This window comes from Hypomesus transpacificus, chromosome 1, assembly GCF_021917145.1.
Source record: "Hypomesus transpacificus isolate Combined female chromosome 1, fHypTra1, whole genome shotgun sequence".
Classification (NCBI taxonomy): domain Eukaryota; kingdom Metazoa; phylum Chordata; class Actinopteri; order Osmeriformes; family Osmeridae; genus Hypomesus; species Hypomesus transpacificus.
In genome coordinates, this window is record NC_061060.1 from 10,758,383 (window position 1) to 10,772,457 (window position 14,075).

Genomic DNA, 14,075 nt, shown 5'->3' on the forward strand with positions numbered 1-14,075 from the left:
TCGTTTGAGGAGAAGTACGTGGAACTGAGCTGTCTTGGCCAAGGTGGCTTCGGCTCAGTCTACGCAGGACTCCGTATAGATGACAATCTGCCTGTAAGAATAACACAACACGCAAAATATACACACACAGAGCAGTATATTATTTTTATAAATCAACATGTTGTATTTCCCCCCACCCATCTCTTTCAATAGGTGGCAGTCAAGCATGTTCCCATTGATAAGGTGATAAATACACCTGTGGTGTTCCATTTTAGATTCTCATTCTGAATTGTCTGTCATCCCAAACCACAATCTTCCAACAGATAACATCCCTATTGCAGCATTAACTACCTGGTTGTTGTGTTCTCTGTGTTTAAGACCCTGCGTGGGAAGCTCCGTCAGCTCCCCCTGGAGGTGGTGCTCCTACTGATTGTAGGACAGGGTGGGGCAGACATGGCTGAGAAGGCCAGGGGTGAGGAGGTGAGGGGTGAGGCCAGGGTTGGAGACGGTCAGGCAGCAGTGGAGCTGCTGGACTGGTACGAGCTGGACCAAGAGCTCATTATAGTTCTGGAGAGGCCTGTACCCGCCCTGGAACTGTTTGACTATATCCAGGAGAGAGGAGGATATCTCCCCGAGGATCAGGCCAAGGTAAGTGTGTGCAGACAAGTTCGTCACAGCAAATCCACCTCCAAAGAGCTATTTGTGAAAGTCAACATTCATCACCATTTGCCGTCACTCTCCCAACTGTCCTTCATCTTTCTCTCGGTCTCTTTCTGTAGATCATTCTGAGGCAGCTGGTTGAGGCCATGGTCAATTTTCACTCTTGGGGTGTCCTCCACCGTGATATTAAGCCAGAGAACCTTCTGGTGGAGACCGGTTCTGCAGTTCCACGGATTAGGGTTCTGGACTTTGGCTGTGGCTGCATTATCCAAGAAGCACCCTACACCGAGTTCCTTGGTACGTTCCCTACTCTTGTATTTTCTGTGCTCCCCCCCCCAATTCATATTAAAGAGCAATATATCATCAAAGATTTATCATGATGACAAACACAAGGACTTGAGCAAAAATAAAGAATGGACTCTGTTGCAATTGCACCCAATCACATGCGGACACACACTTCCATGTGCGGTTTAACTAAGGTTGTTTTGTGTGTGTGTGTGTGTGTGTCAGGGACCAAAATGTACATCCCTCCTGAATGGTACCTCCATGGTTCCTACCAGGCGGTTCCATCCGCTGTCTGGCAGCTGGGGGTACTGTTATATAACGTGCTGTCTGGGATATTCCCCTTTCGCACACCCGACCAGGTCCTTTATTGTGATCCTATCCCTACCATGGATGGGTTTTCCAGCCGTAAGACACTTATCCACACGCAGATGAGAACAATAAACATACACACTCACTCAGAGGCACACACATACTTCCTGTCTGTATCTAACTGACCACAGTTTCCTCTACTTCTCTTATATTCTCTGCTATCTCTCTCTCTCTCTGTCTTTCTCTCTCCAGAATGCAAGAACCTGCTGAAATTGTGTTTGGCAAAGAGCCCAAAAGACCGGCCTACTCTAGAGGAAGTCCTTCTCCACCCGTGGCTGCGTCCAGAGGAGGAGAAGAACGCAGGCAGACAGAAAAAGAGAAAGAGAAAGGAAAGAAGAGACGCACAGAGCAGCAGAGGAGGGGAGAGAAAGAGGAAGAGAGTGCTGGAAGAGAGACAGGATTCGGGGGAGTCTTCGACGGCACTGTCCCTTGAGGACGCCTCATCTTCGTCCCAGGGCAACACCAAGAGGTGTAGGGTAGATACCAGGAGCCCTGAGGTGTCCCCTAAAAAGACCACTGCCACAACAATGACCCCACATGGTACACATGGAAGAGGTAAGACACACGAACACAGAGAGTCACAGCCATGCACCAGTTTAAGTTCTCCTGGTTTTCCTTGCCCCTCGTGTTTTCTGTCTGTCTCCTTGGGTGTGTGTTCTGGTCTTGGTCTCTCTCTCCAGGCTCCCTACACTCATGTGTCTCGTTCCAATCACCCTTTCTAGAGGTTGGTAAATAACTACTTTGGTTTTATAATCCTGTTTTGCTTTTCCCTGCTTTTGTGTCCATCCCCTACTACTGACAGTGGGATGCGGCCAAGGCAAGGACCCAGAGGAGAAGCAGGGCTACATGGAAAGGGAGACAGAACTTGACAGGTCAGTGGGAAACCTCTTCAACTTTGAACTTCATCAACTGAGTTTTCCGATGAAGCATTGATTCTGAGAAAGGCCGTGAGTGAGTAATGTTGTTCTCCCCAGGGCCCGTGCTGTGTCCACCATCCCAGAAATGAGCAATACAGCACTGCTGCCCAGAGGCCCTCTGCCTGTGCTGCCCAGAGGCCCGCTGCCTGTGCTGCCCAGAGGCGTGGTGCCCGTGCTGCCCAGAGGCCTGGTACCCGTGCTGCCCAGCACCGAGCCCTCTGCTCCCCCTGAGCCCCCAGCAGAGTCCTGGTCAACTCTAGCACCCCCAGAGCACCCTGCACGTAAGAACCCCGGCCTTGGTCACCACCACCGACCCCCTGAGCGCCTCTGCACATCCAGACGGCCTCCAGGTCTGCCTCCAGAGCTGCCCCGGCTTTTCACCCTGCCTCCTGGCCGGCCTCCAGAACTGCCCTGGCCTTTGTCCCTGCCCCCCGGTCGTCCTCCTGACCTCCCCACTGTCCCTTTCTCCCCCCGTCGCCTTCCAGACCCCCACCCCCCCAACAAAACAAAAAAAAACACACACATCTATACCCCCCCACCCCGACTACATTCAGGAGAGAGGAGGATATCTCCCTGAGGATCAGGTCAAGGTGAGTGTGTTTACAAGTTCATACTCACAAACCCGTCTGTGGAATAATTCTGTAGAAAACAGTTATAGATCACAGACCACAGACCCTGGATGCAGCAAAGCTGTCAAAGGAAGGTTGGAACAAGATTCCTCTGGAGCCAGATGAACACTGGATTGGATGGGAACAGACGTGTGAATGATGTTGAACAGAAGCTGACAAGTCCATGGAAAATGGACACCTGAATGAATGATGCTAGTGGGGAGAAACAGAAGGGAAGACCAACACACAACTAAATACATACAGTACACACATGTTCCTATGGTGTACGTAACACCAGGAGAGAGGAAGACATCTCCCAGAGGATCAAGCCGAAGATATCTCCCAGGGATTTCCAAGCCGTAAGACAAGCATCCACACACAGGAAATTACATGCACACTCACCCAAGACACACATTGTCTTTATCTAGCTGACCACAATCCCCTCCACTTCTCTCATATTCTCTGCTATCTGTCGTTCTCTCTTTCTTTTTCTCTCTTCAGAAGATATGAACCTACAGAAGGAGGCGGTTTGGCAAAGACCTGCCCACTCTGGAGGGAATTCTGCTCCATCCTCGGCTGCAGTGGTCCAACCCCTGGCACACCATGGGTCGATGTGCATCTCATCCACTTCCTCACCACAGACCACCTGGGACAGAACATCTTTTTTTTATCAAACGCCCCAAGCATATTTACTACACACTAAATAAATAACGCATTATATGCTTAACTAGTCTGTTTATTTCTGGGAATTTAAATCTCCAAATACTGATTTCAAATGAAAGTGATCTTCTGTCCTTTTTTGCTTATACTAGAATAGTGCCCATGTCCATGATGCAGACGGTGATTGAGATGGTTATAAGGGCACACAGGCAGCCATTATTATCAAGTTATCGATACAGTGCTCGTCACGGCTCTCGCTACTGCAGTCTCAATCTGTGTTTGTCGTGTGTCTAACCTCTTCCATGTGTGAGATGTTCTATAGTAAATTTCCCTAGTTAAAAATAACTTCCTCCTTCATTGTTGCTCCCGATGGGCAGGCTAGTGCCTTGCATGGCAGCTGCACCGCTGTTGGTGTATGAGTGTGAGCCTTCCTTCCTGACGCAGAACTAATGGGACATCTTGTGTCCATGCCTCCACACGATTACTGTGGTTAAAATAACACTGTCACTCACTAATGAGTCTGAGTTACTTGTTTTCTGCTTGGCGAAGTCCTCTGGCTAATCCCACCTAACCCCCTGATGTGTACTTTGCCCATCATCTGGGTGTGAAAACCGTTCTGCCACAGAACGTCTATCCATGTAGCATAGGGATCCAGACACTTATAGTTATTCCATAACCGGGTAAGGTGGACAAAACAGCCACTCTGTCACGGCCGTGCCCCCCTATTGTTTTTGGTTTTTCCCTGTCCTAGTGTTTCCCTGTCATTGTCTTCACCTGTCTGGTTCTCGTTAGTGTCATTGTCTTCACCTGTGTGTCGTTTGGTTCTGTGTATTTAGGTTTCTGTTTTGTGTCCAGTCTTTGTCTTGTCATACTGCTACTACCCCTGCATGCGTGTACCCTGTCTGTTTCCCGTTTCAAGTATTAAACCCTTTGTTTTCGACCATGCCTGCGAACTCCCCTGCATTTGGGTCCAACCCCACCTCACGTCGTTACACACTTCACATAGCTGAAAGCCCACGAAGTCATGTAAGTACATTCTTCCAGTACTGATTGTGTCTCTGATTGTGCCACTACTGACTGAGTGTTGTACATTGGAAACCGTACCTGAACGGGCAGATTGGAGAGTTTGTGTAGGTATTGAGGAAGGTAGCACCCACCTCCCTCATGAAGTTTATGTATGGTAGCTGAACCACCCTATTCCCAGGGTCCACAGTCAGTCGGCCGTCCTTTGTATAAAATGGAAATTATGCTCCGAAGAGAACTTCTGTTTCATACTCAATTTAACCTTAAAGGGATCATGGCATGCAAATCCGGGTTTACCTTGTCATAGTTGAATAACGACAGTTTGGTGGGTAAAATAGACATACAAAGAACTTCAAGTCTAAATGACACCTCTTTCCTATGCAAATCTCCCAATTTGAAACTGCCATTGTAAAACGAACAGTTTCCAAAAAATCAGAGTTGATGTCAACTCGTTAGCTACACCTTATTTGGCTCTGGTCTGTACCTTTTGTCACGCAAAATTTTACATACAGCAAATTAATAACTTATGTTGCTTACAATACTCAGAACAAACCTAATACTAAGTTATGCTTAGTCTACGACACTGAATTGTGGGTATTACAGCTAACAGGTGCCATGTTGTGTCTTTGCTCCGCAGCTTTGCTAGTTGTAAACCAACTCATCAGCGCGTAGACCATCTACATGTTCATGAGCATACAATAAAAGGGAGACAACCTCTAATTTCATTCTGGGGCTCTTTCACAGGGTTACTTTAGGGCGCATAGAACAGCACCCGGGCCATTTTCCGCCCAACCAATGTTACATACGCTATTCAGAGACCTTACGGAACAGTGTGAAATACCTTATAAAATCATTCTGTGACCCCTTTAAGGTATTCTACATAAATAATGCAGTGAGGTAAATGTATCAAACTTTTAATTTTTTATTGATAAAGTAAATAAGTGTAGACCACTCACTGCTGGGCCGGTCAACACAATGTTAACGGTTACTTACAAAAGCAAGGTAGAGGGTTCCCAGGTTACAGAGGTGACTTTTATGTATTAATTTGTTTGATGATTGATTGATTCACTTATCTTTCAGGCACCTTGTGTAGTACATGTCATTGAAGCTCCATTCAACCACTGGCTCACCACAACGTTGTGTCTCTCTCCTCTTTATATTTTCTACACAAATAGCTGCCAGAGTAAGTGTGAGAATAGACACATCAGAAAGTTTGCAGATGACACGGCCATAGTCAGCTTGCTGAAGGAAAGGGATCTGAAACATGGGCTGGTTGTCAATGACTTTGTGTCATGGTGAAAGGAGTTTCATCTTGAACTGAATTTGTCAAAGACCAAGGATATGATTATTGACTTCAGGAGGTCGGTGCCCATTCCCAGATTCTATTGAGGGGATTGAGATTGATTTGGTTGAGAATAATAAATATTTGGGTACTGTGTTTGATAACAGGCTGTGCTTTCAGACCAACACAGATACCATCTCTAAGAAGGTACAGGACAGCAATGTCTCCATTTCCTGAGAAAAAGGAACTCTACTAAGGTGTGCACCAAAATGATGACTCGTTTTATAGAACGTTTATTGAGTCGGTGCTGACCTTTTGTGTTGTGGTGTCATTTGGTTTGGAAATCTGAATCTGGCGAATAAGAACAGGGTGATCGACTTGTCAGAGGGGCCAGTAAACCAAGTTCAGCTATCTGAGCTTTATGTTCGGCAGATTGTAAGGAAGACCCAGGCCATATTGGCTCCATTAACCATCCCCTGAAGGGGGAGTTTGAGTACCCTGGCTCTGCCCTCCTACGTACTTCCGCTCAATTTTGATTTTGCTTCTGTATTAGGTCTGGGATTTCAGTGCTTCAGTCGGTATTCAGAAACAATTTTTTAGTAAGTCCAATCAGCGAACAGAGGGAGTGGCTGAGAAAAATGACGTTGATTTTGTGCTCTAGTTTGAGTTGTAGTTCAGTAATGGCAGCGGAGAAAGATGCAAGCGAAATTATTCTGCGGTTGTGGCAACGCGGCCGAATATCCATAAGTTAAAGCCAGAGCAAGAACAATCCTTGCTGAGTTTTGTTGGTGGTCAATATGTTGTGGCCCTCCTCCCCACGGGGTTCGGGAAAAGTTGGATTTTCCAGCTACGGCAGCTAGCTCCGTGGTGAAGGAGTTGGCTAAATCGAACGCTAGCGATTGGTTGTGGCAGATCAGAGTAGCTCTGGGCAGATCCAATAGTTTTAAACTTCAACAGAGTATCCGCCTTCAGGAAGTTAAAGCTTGTCAATGGAGCGATCCCAGACCTTCTGTACAAATGAAATGTACGAGGGTCTGGTTAGGACCAGGCTAGAGTTTGAGCTCATGCCTTCAGGAAGATGGTATAGAGCATGTCTGGCCAACCCGCAGCTCCTGAGCCGCATGCGGCTCTTTGCCTGGTCTTGTGCGGCTCTTGCATTCATATCGAATTTTTATTTTATGTATGTGTGTTCAATGTTCATGTTGAGTTCAATATTTTCATCCCAAGCAAATGCACGTCAGACGTGCATTTTCGCATGATCGTGTCTGTATACATTCACTTTGTATCAAAAATAAGACACGCGAAACGTGTTGGTGTGGACCAACATAAAACTCCACGCTGAGCTTGGAGGGAGGGAAAACCTTGTTGTTGAGTAAACAATTGGTGTCAAGTTCGCTCTGAAAATGGCAGGGAAAAAATGCTCAGCAAAACGCAAATATGTAGATGAACACAGGACGTTTTTAACAGATTGTGAGAGTCAATCATTTTTGTAGAACGTAATGGCCATTCTGCCTTATGCCAGGCGTCAACAGCGTATTTCAAGGCTTCAAATATTCAGCGCCACTTCAGCTCACTCCATGCTAACATTGACCAGGAATTTCCAAAAGGGACTTAATTTTTCAAGAACAAGGTAATTACTTTGAAAAGTCAGGCTGAAAAGCAGATACAGTTGTACAGTTGTTTGTTGTCAAGTTAAGTCCCTTGCACACTGAGTCCGGAATTTTCGAATGCGTTTTTTTCGTATTCGTCAGCCTGAATTTCGTCAAGCACAGACACCTTGCACCCTCAGTTCGATGCGTATTTATTAACCCGTTAATTAGTAGCGTCACGTATATGTGATTGTTCGAAAGCGGGCCCCACAGAGTACCGTCACACATATGTGATTCTGAACATTCCAACCGACTATTTTCCGATAGACAAAAACGATATGACAAACGCTATAGTATGGCTTCAAAATTTACAATTGGGAGGCTAACAAGTAACACTAGCAGGTAGTAGCATTGCTACGAGTATTATGCTAGGTTGCTAGGTAACGGAAGCTAACTAAAGCTAGCTAGCTTTCGTTTCGAAAAAATAACTCACTCTGCTGGCAGCGTCGGTAATATTTAGAACTCACTCCTCTAAAGGTTAATCGTTTGTGGAAAAAATACTAAATGGATTTGTCAAGCAGTGCGGATGTTTTTTTTGCCCTCTTATAAAAAGGAGAAAAATTAGGAGAAATAGGAAATAGCCTATTGGGTCCATCCAATCCTGAAGTTGCACAGAGAGGAAGGAGTTTCATCTCCCTTAAGGAGCTCGGAAATTATCCGGAGAAATTTTAAATTTACCTCAGAATGTCAGTGGATCAGTTTGATTATCTAATGTGTTACGTTCCCCACTGTTGTGTTTGTGGTTGTGTGTTTGTGTTTCCCCAAGGTTCCCTCGCTAATTGAAGCGCTGGCTCCTCCCCCCCCTCATCAGTGACTGCAGCTTGAGCCACGCGTATAAAGACCGCCACATAACGCTTCTCGGGTCTCTTTTTGTCTTGGTAGAGCTGCCCGTTGTCTGTGGTCTGTTTGGTTGGGTTGCGCTATTTGTTTGTATTGGACTATTCTGCTCTGTGTTGCGCTCTGTTTTGTGCGATCTGTGTATATAATAATTATTGTTCTTCTGTTCCCAGGGGGAAGGGGAAAGCGCCTTGGGAGTGTTAGGCAAGAGGCCCATGGGCACACATCACCCGTAGCTGAAACCTTGTTAAACACACTAGGTAAGACCTGGGCGGACCACCCCCTGTGTTTCTGGTTAGCGCGCCGGCTGGCGTTTGAGTTAGGAGTGTGACTTCTTTTACTTTCATTGTTTTGGTTCCGTCCAGCCCTTTCCCCCCCCACTACCGTGTTTGGCAAAATAAAGCCCCTTTTAAACGGTACCTCTGCCTTGTCTGTTCTTACACCTACGACTCCATCACGCCTGTTCTCTGGCCACCGGGTGGGCTCACTAGCAGCGGGGCGTTGCGTTCCCTCTAACAAGAGGCGCACGTAACAAATGTCATATATTATAACTTAACAGATATATTGTTGTGTAGTTTATTGCAGTCATTTAGGTGACCAGGGCATTGCATGTATTCTATTAAAAGTCCAAGTATACTAGCAACTGAATGAATACACCTTGGTTGGGACGACGTTATCACTTTTGACAACGAATGAATGATATTAGCAACAAGCTATTGTTTAGCTAACTTGAACACAATACTATTAGACCTTCGTACACCCTTTGTCTTTATAATCCACACTTTTCTTGTCATACAGTGCTCTGTGCTGCGAGACCAAGGCTGTGTCTACTACCGCGCACTTTATGAAGTACACTGCAATTCAAAACAGTGCACTTACATATTCAGTGCACTCCGTTGCTGATAAGTGCTGTATCAAATGGAACACTTACGTTAAACACTTGGTGGAAGTGACTGAGGAAAATCTGCTCGCCACACCCGCAAAACCTCCCAAAATGAACGCGCTTCTCCGCTCAAGTGGAAAAAGCTGCCGAAATGGCTCCTCCTTTTCCGCTACGTAGCCAAGATGGCGCCCGTTTAGGGCGAGTAGTGTCCATCATTGTACACTGTTTTTTTTGGACCGTTTGCAGTGCGCCATCCGGGTACTTTCAGTGCACTGAATTCTTCTGGTTTTGTGAGTGAAGCGCCCTAAGCACTGAAAGTCAGTGCTCGAAGTGCACAAATGCGCGGTAGTAGACACAGCCCAAGTGTATCAATTTGTCAGACGCCATTCAGGATTTTGTTGTTTGCTTGTACGGTGGCTCTGAATTGCCAAAAAAACTATCAATGCTGGCTATGGATGCGAAAAACGCAGAAAATCGAACCCGATCCAAACTTTTTTTTGACGGACGAAAGTTTCGGTGGCAGTGTGCAAGCGCGATTGACATAACGTGAGGTCGTTTGTTTGTTTTTACGTGCAAACATTTCAGATACGAATTTCGGACTCTGTGTGCAAAAAGCCTCAGAATGCCCCATTTTTTTTTTACCTCAATTTCAAAAGCTCCATACCGCTCAAGGTTTTTTAAGATTTCTGACACATCTGAATACATTATGTTGAAATGGCATATTGTTTTCATTTCTATCAGTTTAGAATTTGACTGTTTATATTCTTCACCAAAGGGAAAACAGGATAGGAAGGAAAAGGTTGTGTCAAACTGTCAGAAATATTAATCTATTAAGCATTGCACAGTCAGTCGGTGAACAAGTTTAAGAAAGTTTATGCTTGCGGCCGGCCCACAAGGAGACAAAACATCACACGCCATTGTGCTACAAGTTTGACTGCTAGCATGTTGTGCTAGCTAGCTATTTAAGCAGCCCCACTCTTTACAGTCATTGGTTAAGACAAAGGCATGCAAATGTTCCATGGCTCTTCATTGGCTCCTTGCGTAGACCTGGTGCGCGTGTTTGAGTGTGTGTGCCTTTTAACCCCTGTAAGCTTGAACACATGATTCACCCAACACAGATAAGGCCAGACATCTTTTATGGCCTCTCCAGTAAGAGAGTGGTCAGCCCAGGTCACCTTGTTTACATATGCCTCATGTTGCCCAAAGTCCAGATTTGGGGGTAGGCCTCTCTACACACAAGGAATGCTGAACACAGAATTATTCTTATACAGGATAAATGTGTTACTTCTTCAATTTTTCCAACACAAACCAAGCTCATCTTTGGGTCAAGCAGCAAGAAGAGGAGCAGTGAAGAGGGAGATAGAGGGAGAGCAGGTACTATAAAGGAAGAGACTATTGTAACAAAGTTGAAAACTATACTAAATGGAAAGAATAGGCCAATTGATCAGAAGAAATTAGATGCGAACAAGAGGTAGCAGCAGTACTGAGTTGCAACATGTATTGTGATTTCTTTTACTTGAAGACAAAGAAACGGTCTTACATGCGTTAATAGAACAATCTCCCACAGATATCAATACAATCAATTACTTTCTGGGTGCACCCTTTGACTCCAATAACATCCGTATTACACAATTTGGATCACACAGAAACATAAAACAATATTCATGAATGTTGGTTCCAGCTCAATTAAATTATACCAAAGAAAACAAATCACCACCATTGGTGGTTTCAGAATCAGCTTGTTACCAGTCCAATATGAAAGAAGACAATAGTTCGTCCTCAAAATGAAGGTTCCAAATCTTCCAGCTTTATCCTTGTGGGTTGGCTCGCCATCCAATTCAACGTATCCCAACAAAAAACCTGACCAAGACGGTCAAACGTGTGCAATTGCCGTTTCCCAATACCGATGGTTCCAGGCTATAAAGGATCAGTCTCTAATAATGTTTGTTATTATTGCTTAGTTTGAGCACTTTGATTTAGTTTATAATCGTTTTCTCTTTTTTTTTTCTTTCTCTAACATACTCTCTGTCTCTTTGAAGGAAATCTTCAGTTTTTCTCCTAGGGGTTAAATCTTCTGTTTTCCTCCTGGGGTTTTTCCCCGCTCTTTTCCAAGGGCGGCCCTCAATATCTAGGTGTCCTTTAATTGGCCCAAACCACCAAACCATCTTAATCTGATAGGTTAACTCCACAGTCAGTTAGGACTAACATCCGTTTAACATTAACCCTTTAGTTTCCCTGCGTTACACTATACCAGAACTGTATACGTTTTAAAAGTCAGATATTTAATGCATGATAATAGTTTTGTGTAAGATTATAATAGAAATGTGTTCAAAAGCTGGCTTTCCTTAACAAGAGTGAACAGATTAGGCACTATCATTATCAACATAATAGTGAAATATGGCTTGAGTGGACTTTAAATACTGAAGGAAATATGAAGCAACTAATTTCAATTATATGGAAATGTCTTTTGTGACACAATTCTAACCACTTGTAGATAGATGCTTCAAAAGAAAAATGACATAAAATCAAGTTTACAAGTTTATAATATCTGAAATGTCTGGCAGGAGAGACAGGAAAAGAGGAACAGAGAAATGCGCATGCAGGTGTTATTGAAGATGAAGAGGCAGGAAGAGAAAAGGGAGAAAGAGAAGGCGCTAGAAGGGGAAGAAAAACAATAGTAGAGGAGGTACAGAGAGGAGGCACAGAAAGCAGAGAAACAGGTGAGAGAGAAGGAGCAGGTGCTGCTAAGGAAAGAGAGGAGACAGAGAGCATCAGTTCTGCAAGAGAAGAAAGACAAGAGGAGAGGAGACAGGGAGAGACAGAAGGAGATTCAAGGAAATCAAGGAAACCTGCATGATTATGACCCAGGAAGGCTTAAAGGAAACACCAATCATCTGAATGATGAAGAAAAATGAAGAAAGATATCAGTTCAATTATAAGTCAGGCATACTCAGAGAAGGTTGCCTTAAACAAAAAAACTCTGATCTCCATTCTCGATATAATAATCAATCTGGGCCAAAGAAACATCGCATTACGTGGCAATTGGAATGGTGAATATGAAGATGGAAATTTCACACATTTCCTTTCTTGGAAATCAGAATTTGACTCTAACCTAAAAAATGACTGAGACGGCATCAAAAGGTGAAAAGTACACGTCACCAAGAATTCAAAATGAATTAATAGCTTGCTATGAAGATGAGCTTGGAGAACAGATAGTCAAGAAAATACAGAAGGCTAAATTCTTCACAGTGCTTGCCGTCGAAACAATGGATGTGAGTGGGATAGAGCAACTGTCTATCTGTATACGTTACATTACCACTACCAATGGAACTTAAATTTGTGAAGCCTTTTTAGGGTTCTGTCCTCAAGCACCTGGATGCAGCATTCATTACAGAAGCCATCCTCTCTGTTGGAGAAGTGGGGTCTCCAAGCTACATTTCTTCGTGGCCAAGGCTTTAATGGAGCAGCCACAATGAGCGGGCATGTAAGTGGAGTTCAACAGAGAAAAATGCCACACCCTTAATCTTGTAGTTGTCCATGGGTGCTCAGATATCCCTTTGGTGAGGAATACAATGGGCACTATTGAGAAGGTTGCCGTTTTCTTTTCAACGTTGGCGATCAGGAAAAACATGCTGCAAATCCAGCAACACTCTCACTCACATGCAAACCCTGAAAGAAGTCACACCATCACCTGATCACCTCCGCAAGTACTCATCCAAGTTAGGAGTACTGCATGGTGAGTTTAAGGCGATTTTGAAGATTTCATAACAGTTGAGGATGAAATGCACATTAGTCTCATCTCCCTTCACCTGCAGTGTGGATAATGCACCCAGTGATGTTCAGCTGGAACTAATTAACTTGCAGTCTGATGTGGTACTGGCAGAGCTCTAAGTCAGAATCACTGCTGGATTTTTACTACTCTCTAATGGAGGAGAACTTTCCAAACATGAGGAGACATGCTCAGAAGATGTTGGTTCTCTTTGGTTCTGCCTACACATGTGAACAAACATTCTCAGTGATGAGGTTGATCAAACCCAAGTATAGATCTTCTGTCACTGATGATCATCTGTCAGCTGTGCTTCGCATATCCACCTCAGATATTCAGCCTGACTTTGATACACTTGTTAAAGTCCAACAGAGACTATATTTCTCTCATTGAAGAAAAAATAACAGAAAACCAGCAAATTAGATGGTTAAATTAGACTGCTTAGGGTTTGGAGTACAAAGACGATATAGATTTTTTTGGGAAAGCTAAGGGTCTCTTTTCAACAGTGCTGTATATATAATTTAAATGTGTTTGGGGTCAATGTGACTGAGTGTAGAAATGAGCAAGTCACAAATGGTAAAAACATTCTTATTTTGTGTACCATTGTTTTTTGAACATGTGATTGAATAATTGACATTTCTTGGTAGGCAATCTCACTTTTTCATTGCTTAATAATCACAACATTTACTCTTACCAGTCACAGTTTGTCAAAACAATGCAATTTACCGCTTTTTACAAATACATCAAATAAATGTTATACAGAAATGAGTTCAGGCTATTGGCCCGGCCCTCCACAATATTTTCTGTTCCTCATGTGGCCCCCTGGGAAAAACCCTCTGTGCCTATTCGGGCTTCACAGCTCGTTTGATTGGGTGTGCCTGCCATCGGCAAGGAAACAACCTTTGTTCTCTCACATCAGTGTTTCCCCACACAGACTAATTTGTGGCAGTGCACCACAGACTAAGCACCGGACTCGATGGTGTTTTGAGCCCTCACCATCGACTTCCAGGCAGCAGCTGCCTGGAAGTCACGTCCCGCCTCCCACTGGCTGGGCCAATCATAGAACAGAGGTTTAAGCACGTTAATTTGCGATTTGAGCGTGCGGTTTGAATTTGCGATTTGAGCGAAGCAGAACCAAGCAGCTAGCTGACAAAGGT

At 44.4% G+C, this 14,075-nt stretch overlaps 2 protein-coding genes and 1 long non-coding RNA gene across 3 annotated transcripts; all 3 read left to right on the top strand.

Moving 5' to 3' along the window:
• Nucleotides 1–376, top strand: LOC124466768. The gene is made up of 3 exons (XR_006955995.1): nucleotides 1–93; nucleotides 193–240; nucleotides 358–376. It is a non-coding gene; the product is annotated as an uncharacterized LOC124466768 (long non-coding RNA).
• A 22-nt stretch (nucleotides 377–398) lies between these two features.
• LOC124470645 (serine/threonine-protein kinase pim-2-like) lies at nucleotides 399–1,503 on the top strand. The gene is made up of 4 exons (XM_047024597.1): nucleotides 399–627; nucleotides 759–936; nucleotides 1,150–1,283; nucleotides 1,486–1,503. The coding sequence occupies exons 1-4, from the start codon at nucleotides 433–435 to the stop codon at nucleotides 1,501–1,503; spliced, it is 525 nt and encodes a 174-aa protein (XP_046880553.1). The 5' UTR covers nucleotides 399–432.
• Nucleotides 1,504–1,671: 168 nt separating this feature from the next.
• On the top strand, nucleotides 1,672–2,657 carry LOC124470653 (vegetative cell wall protein gp1-like). The gene is made up of 4 exons (XM_047024610.1): nucleotides 1,672–1,848; nucleotides 2,096–2,165; nucleotides 2,268–2,491; nucleotides 2,533–2,657. Exons 1-4 carry the CDS (start codon nucleotides 1,821–1,823, stop codon nucleotides 2,655–2,657), a joined length of 447 nt encoding a protein of 148 aa, XP_046880566.1. The 5' UTR covers nucleotides 1,672–1,820.
• The last annotated feature ends 11,418 nt before the right edge of the window (nucleotides 2,658–14,075 follow it).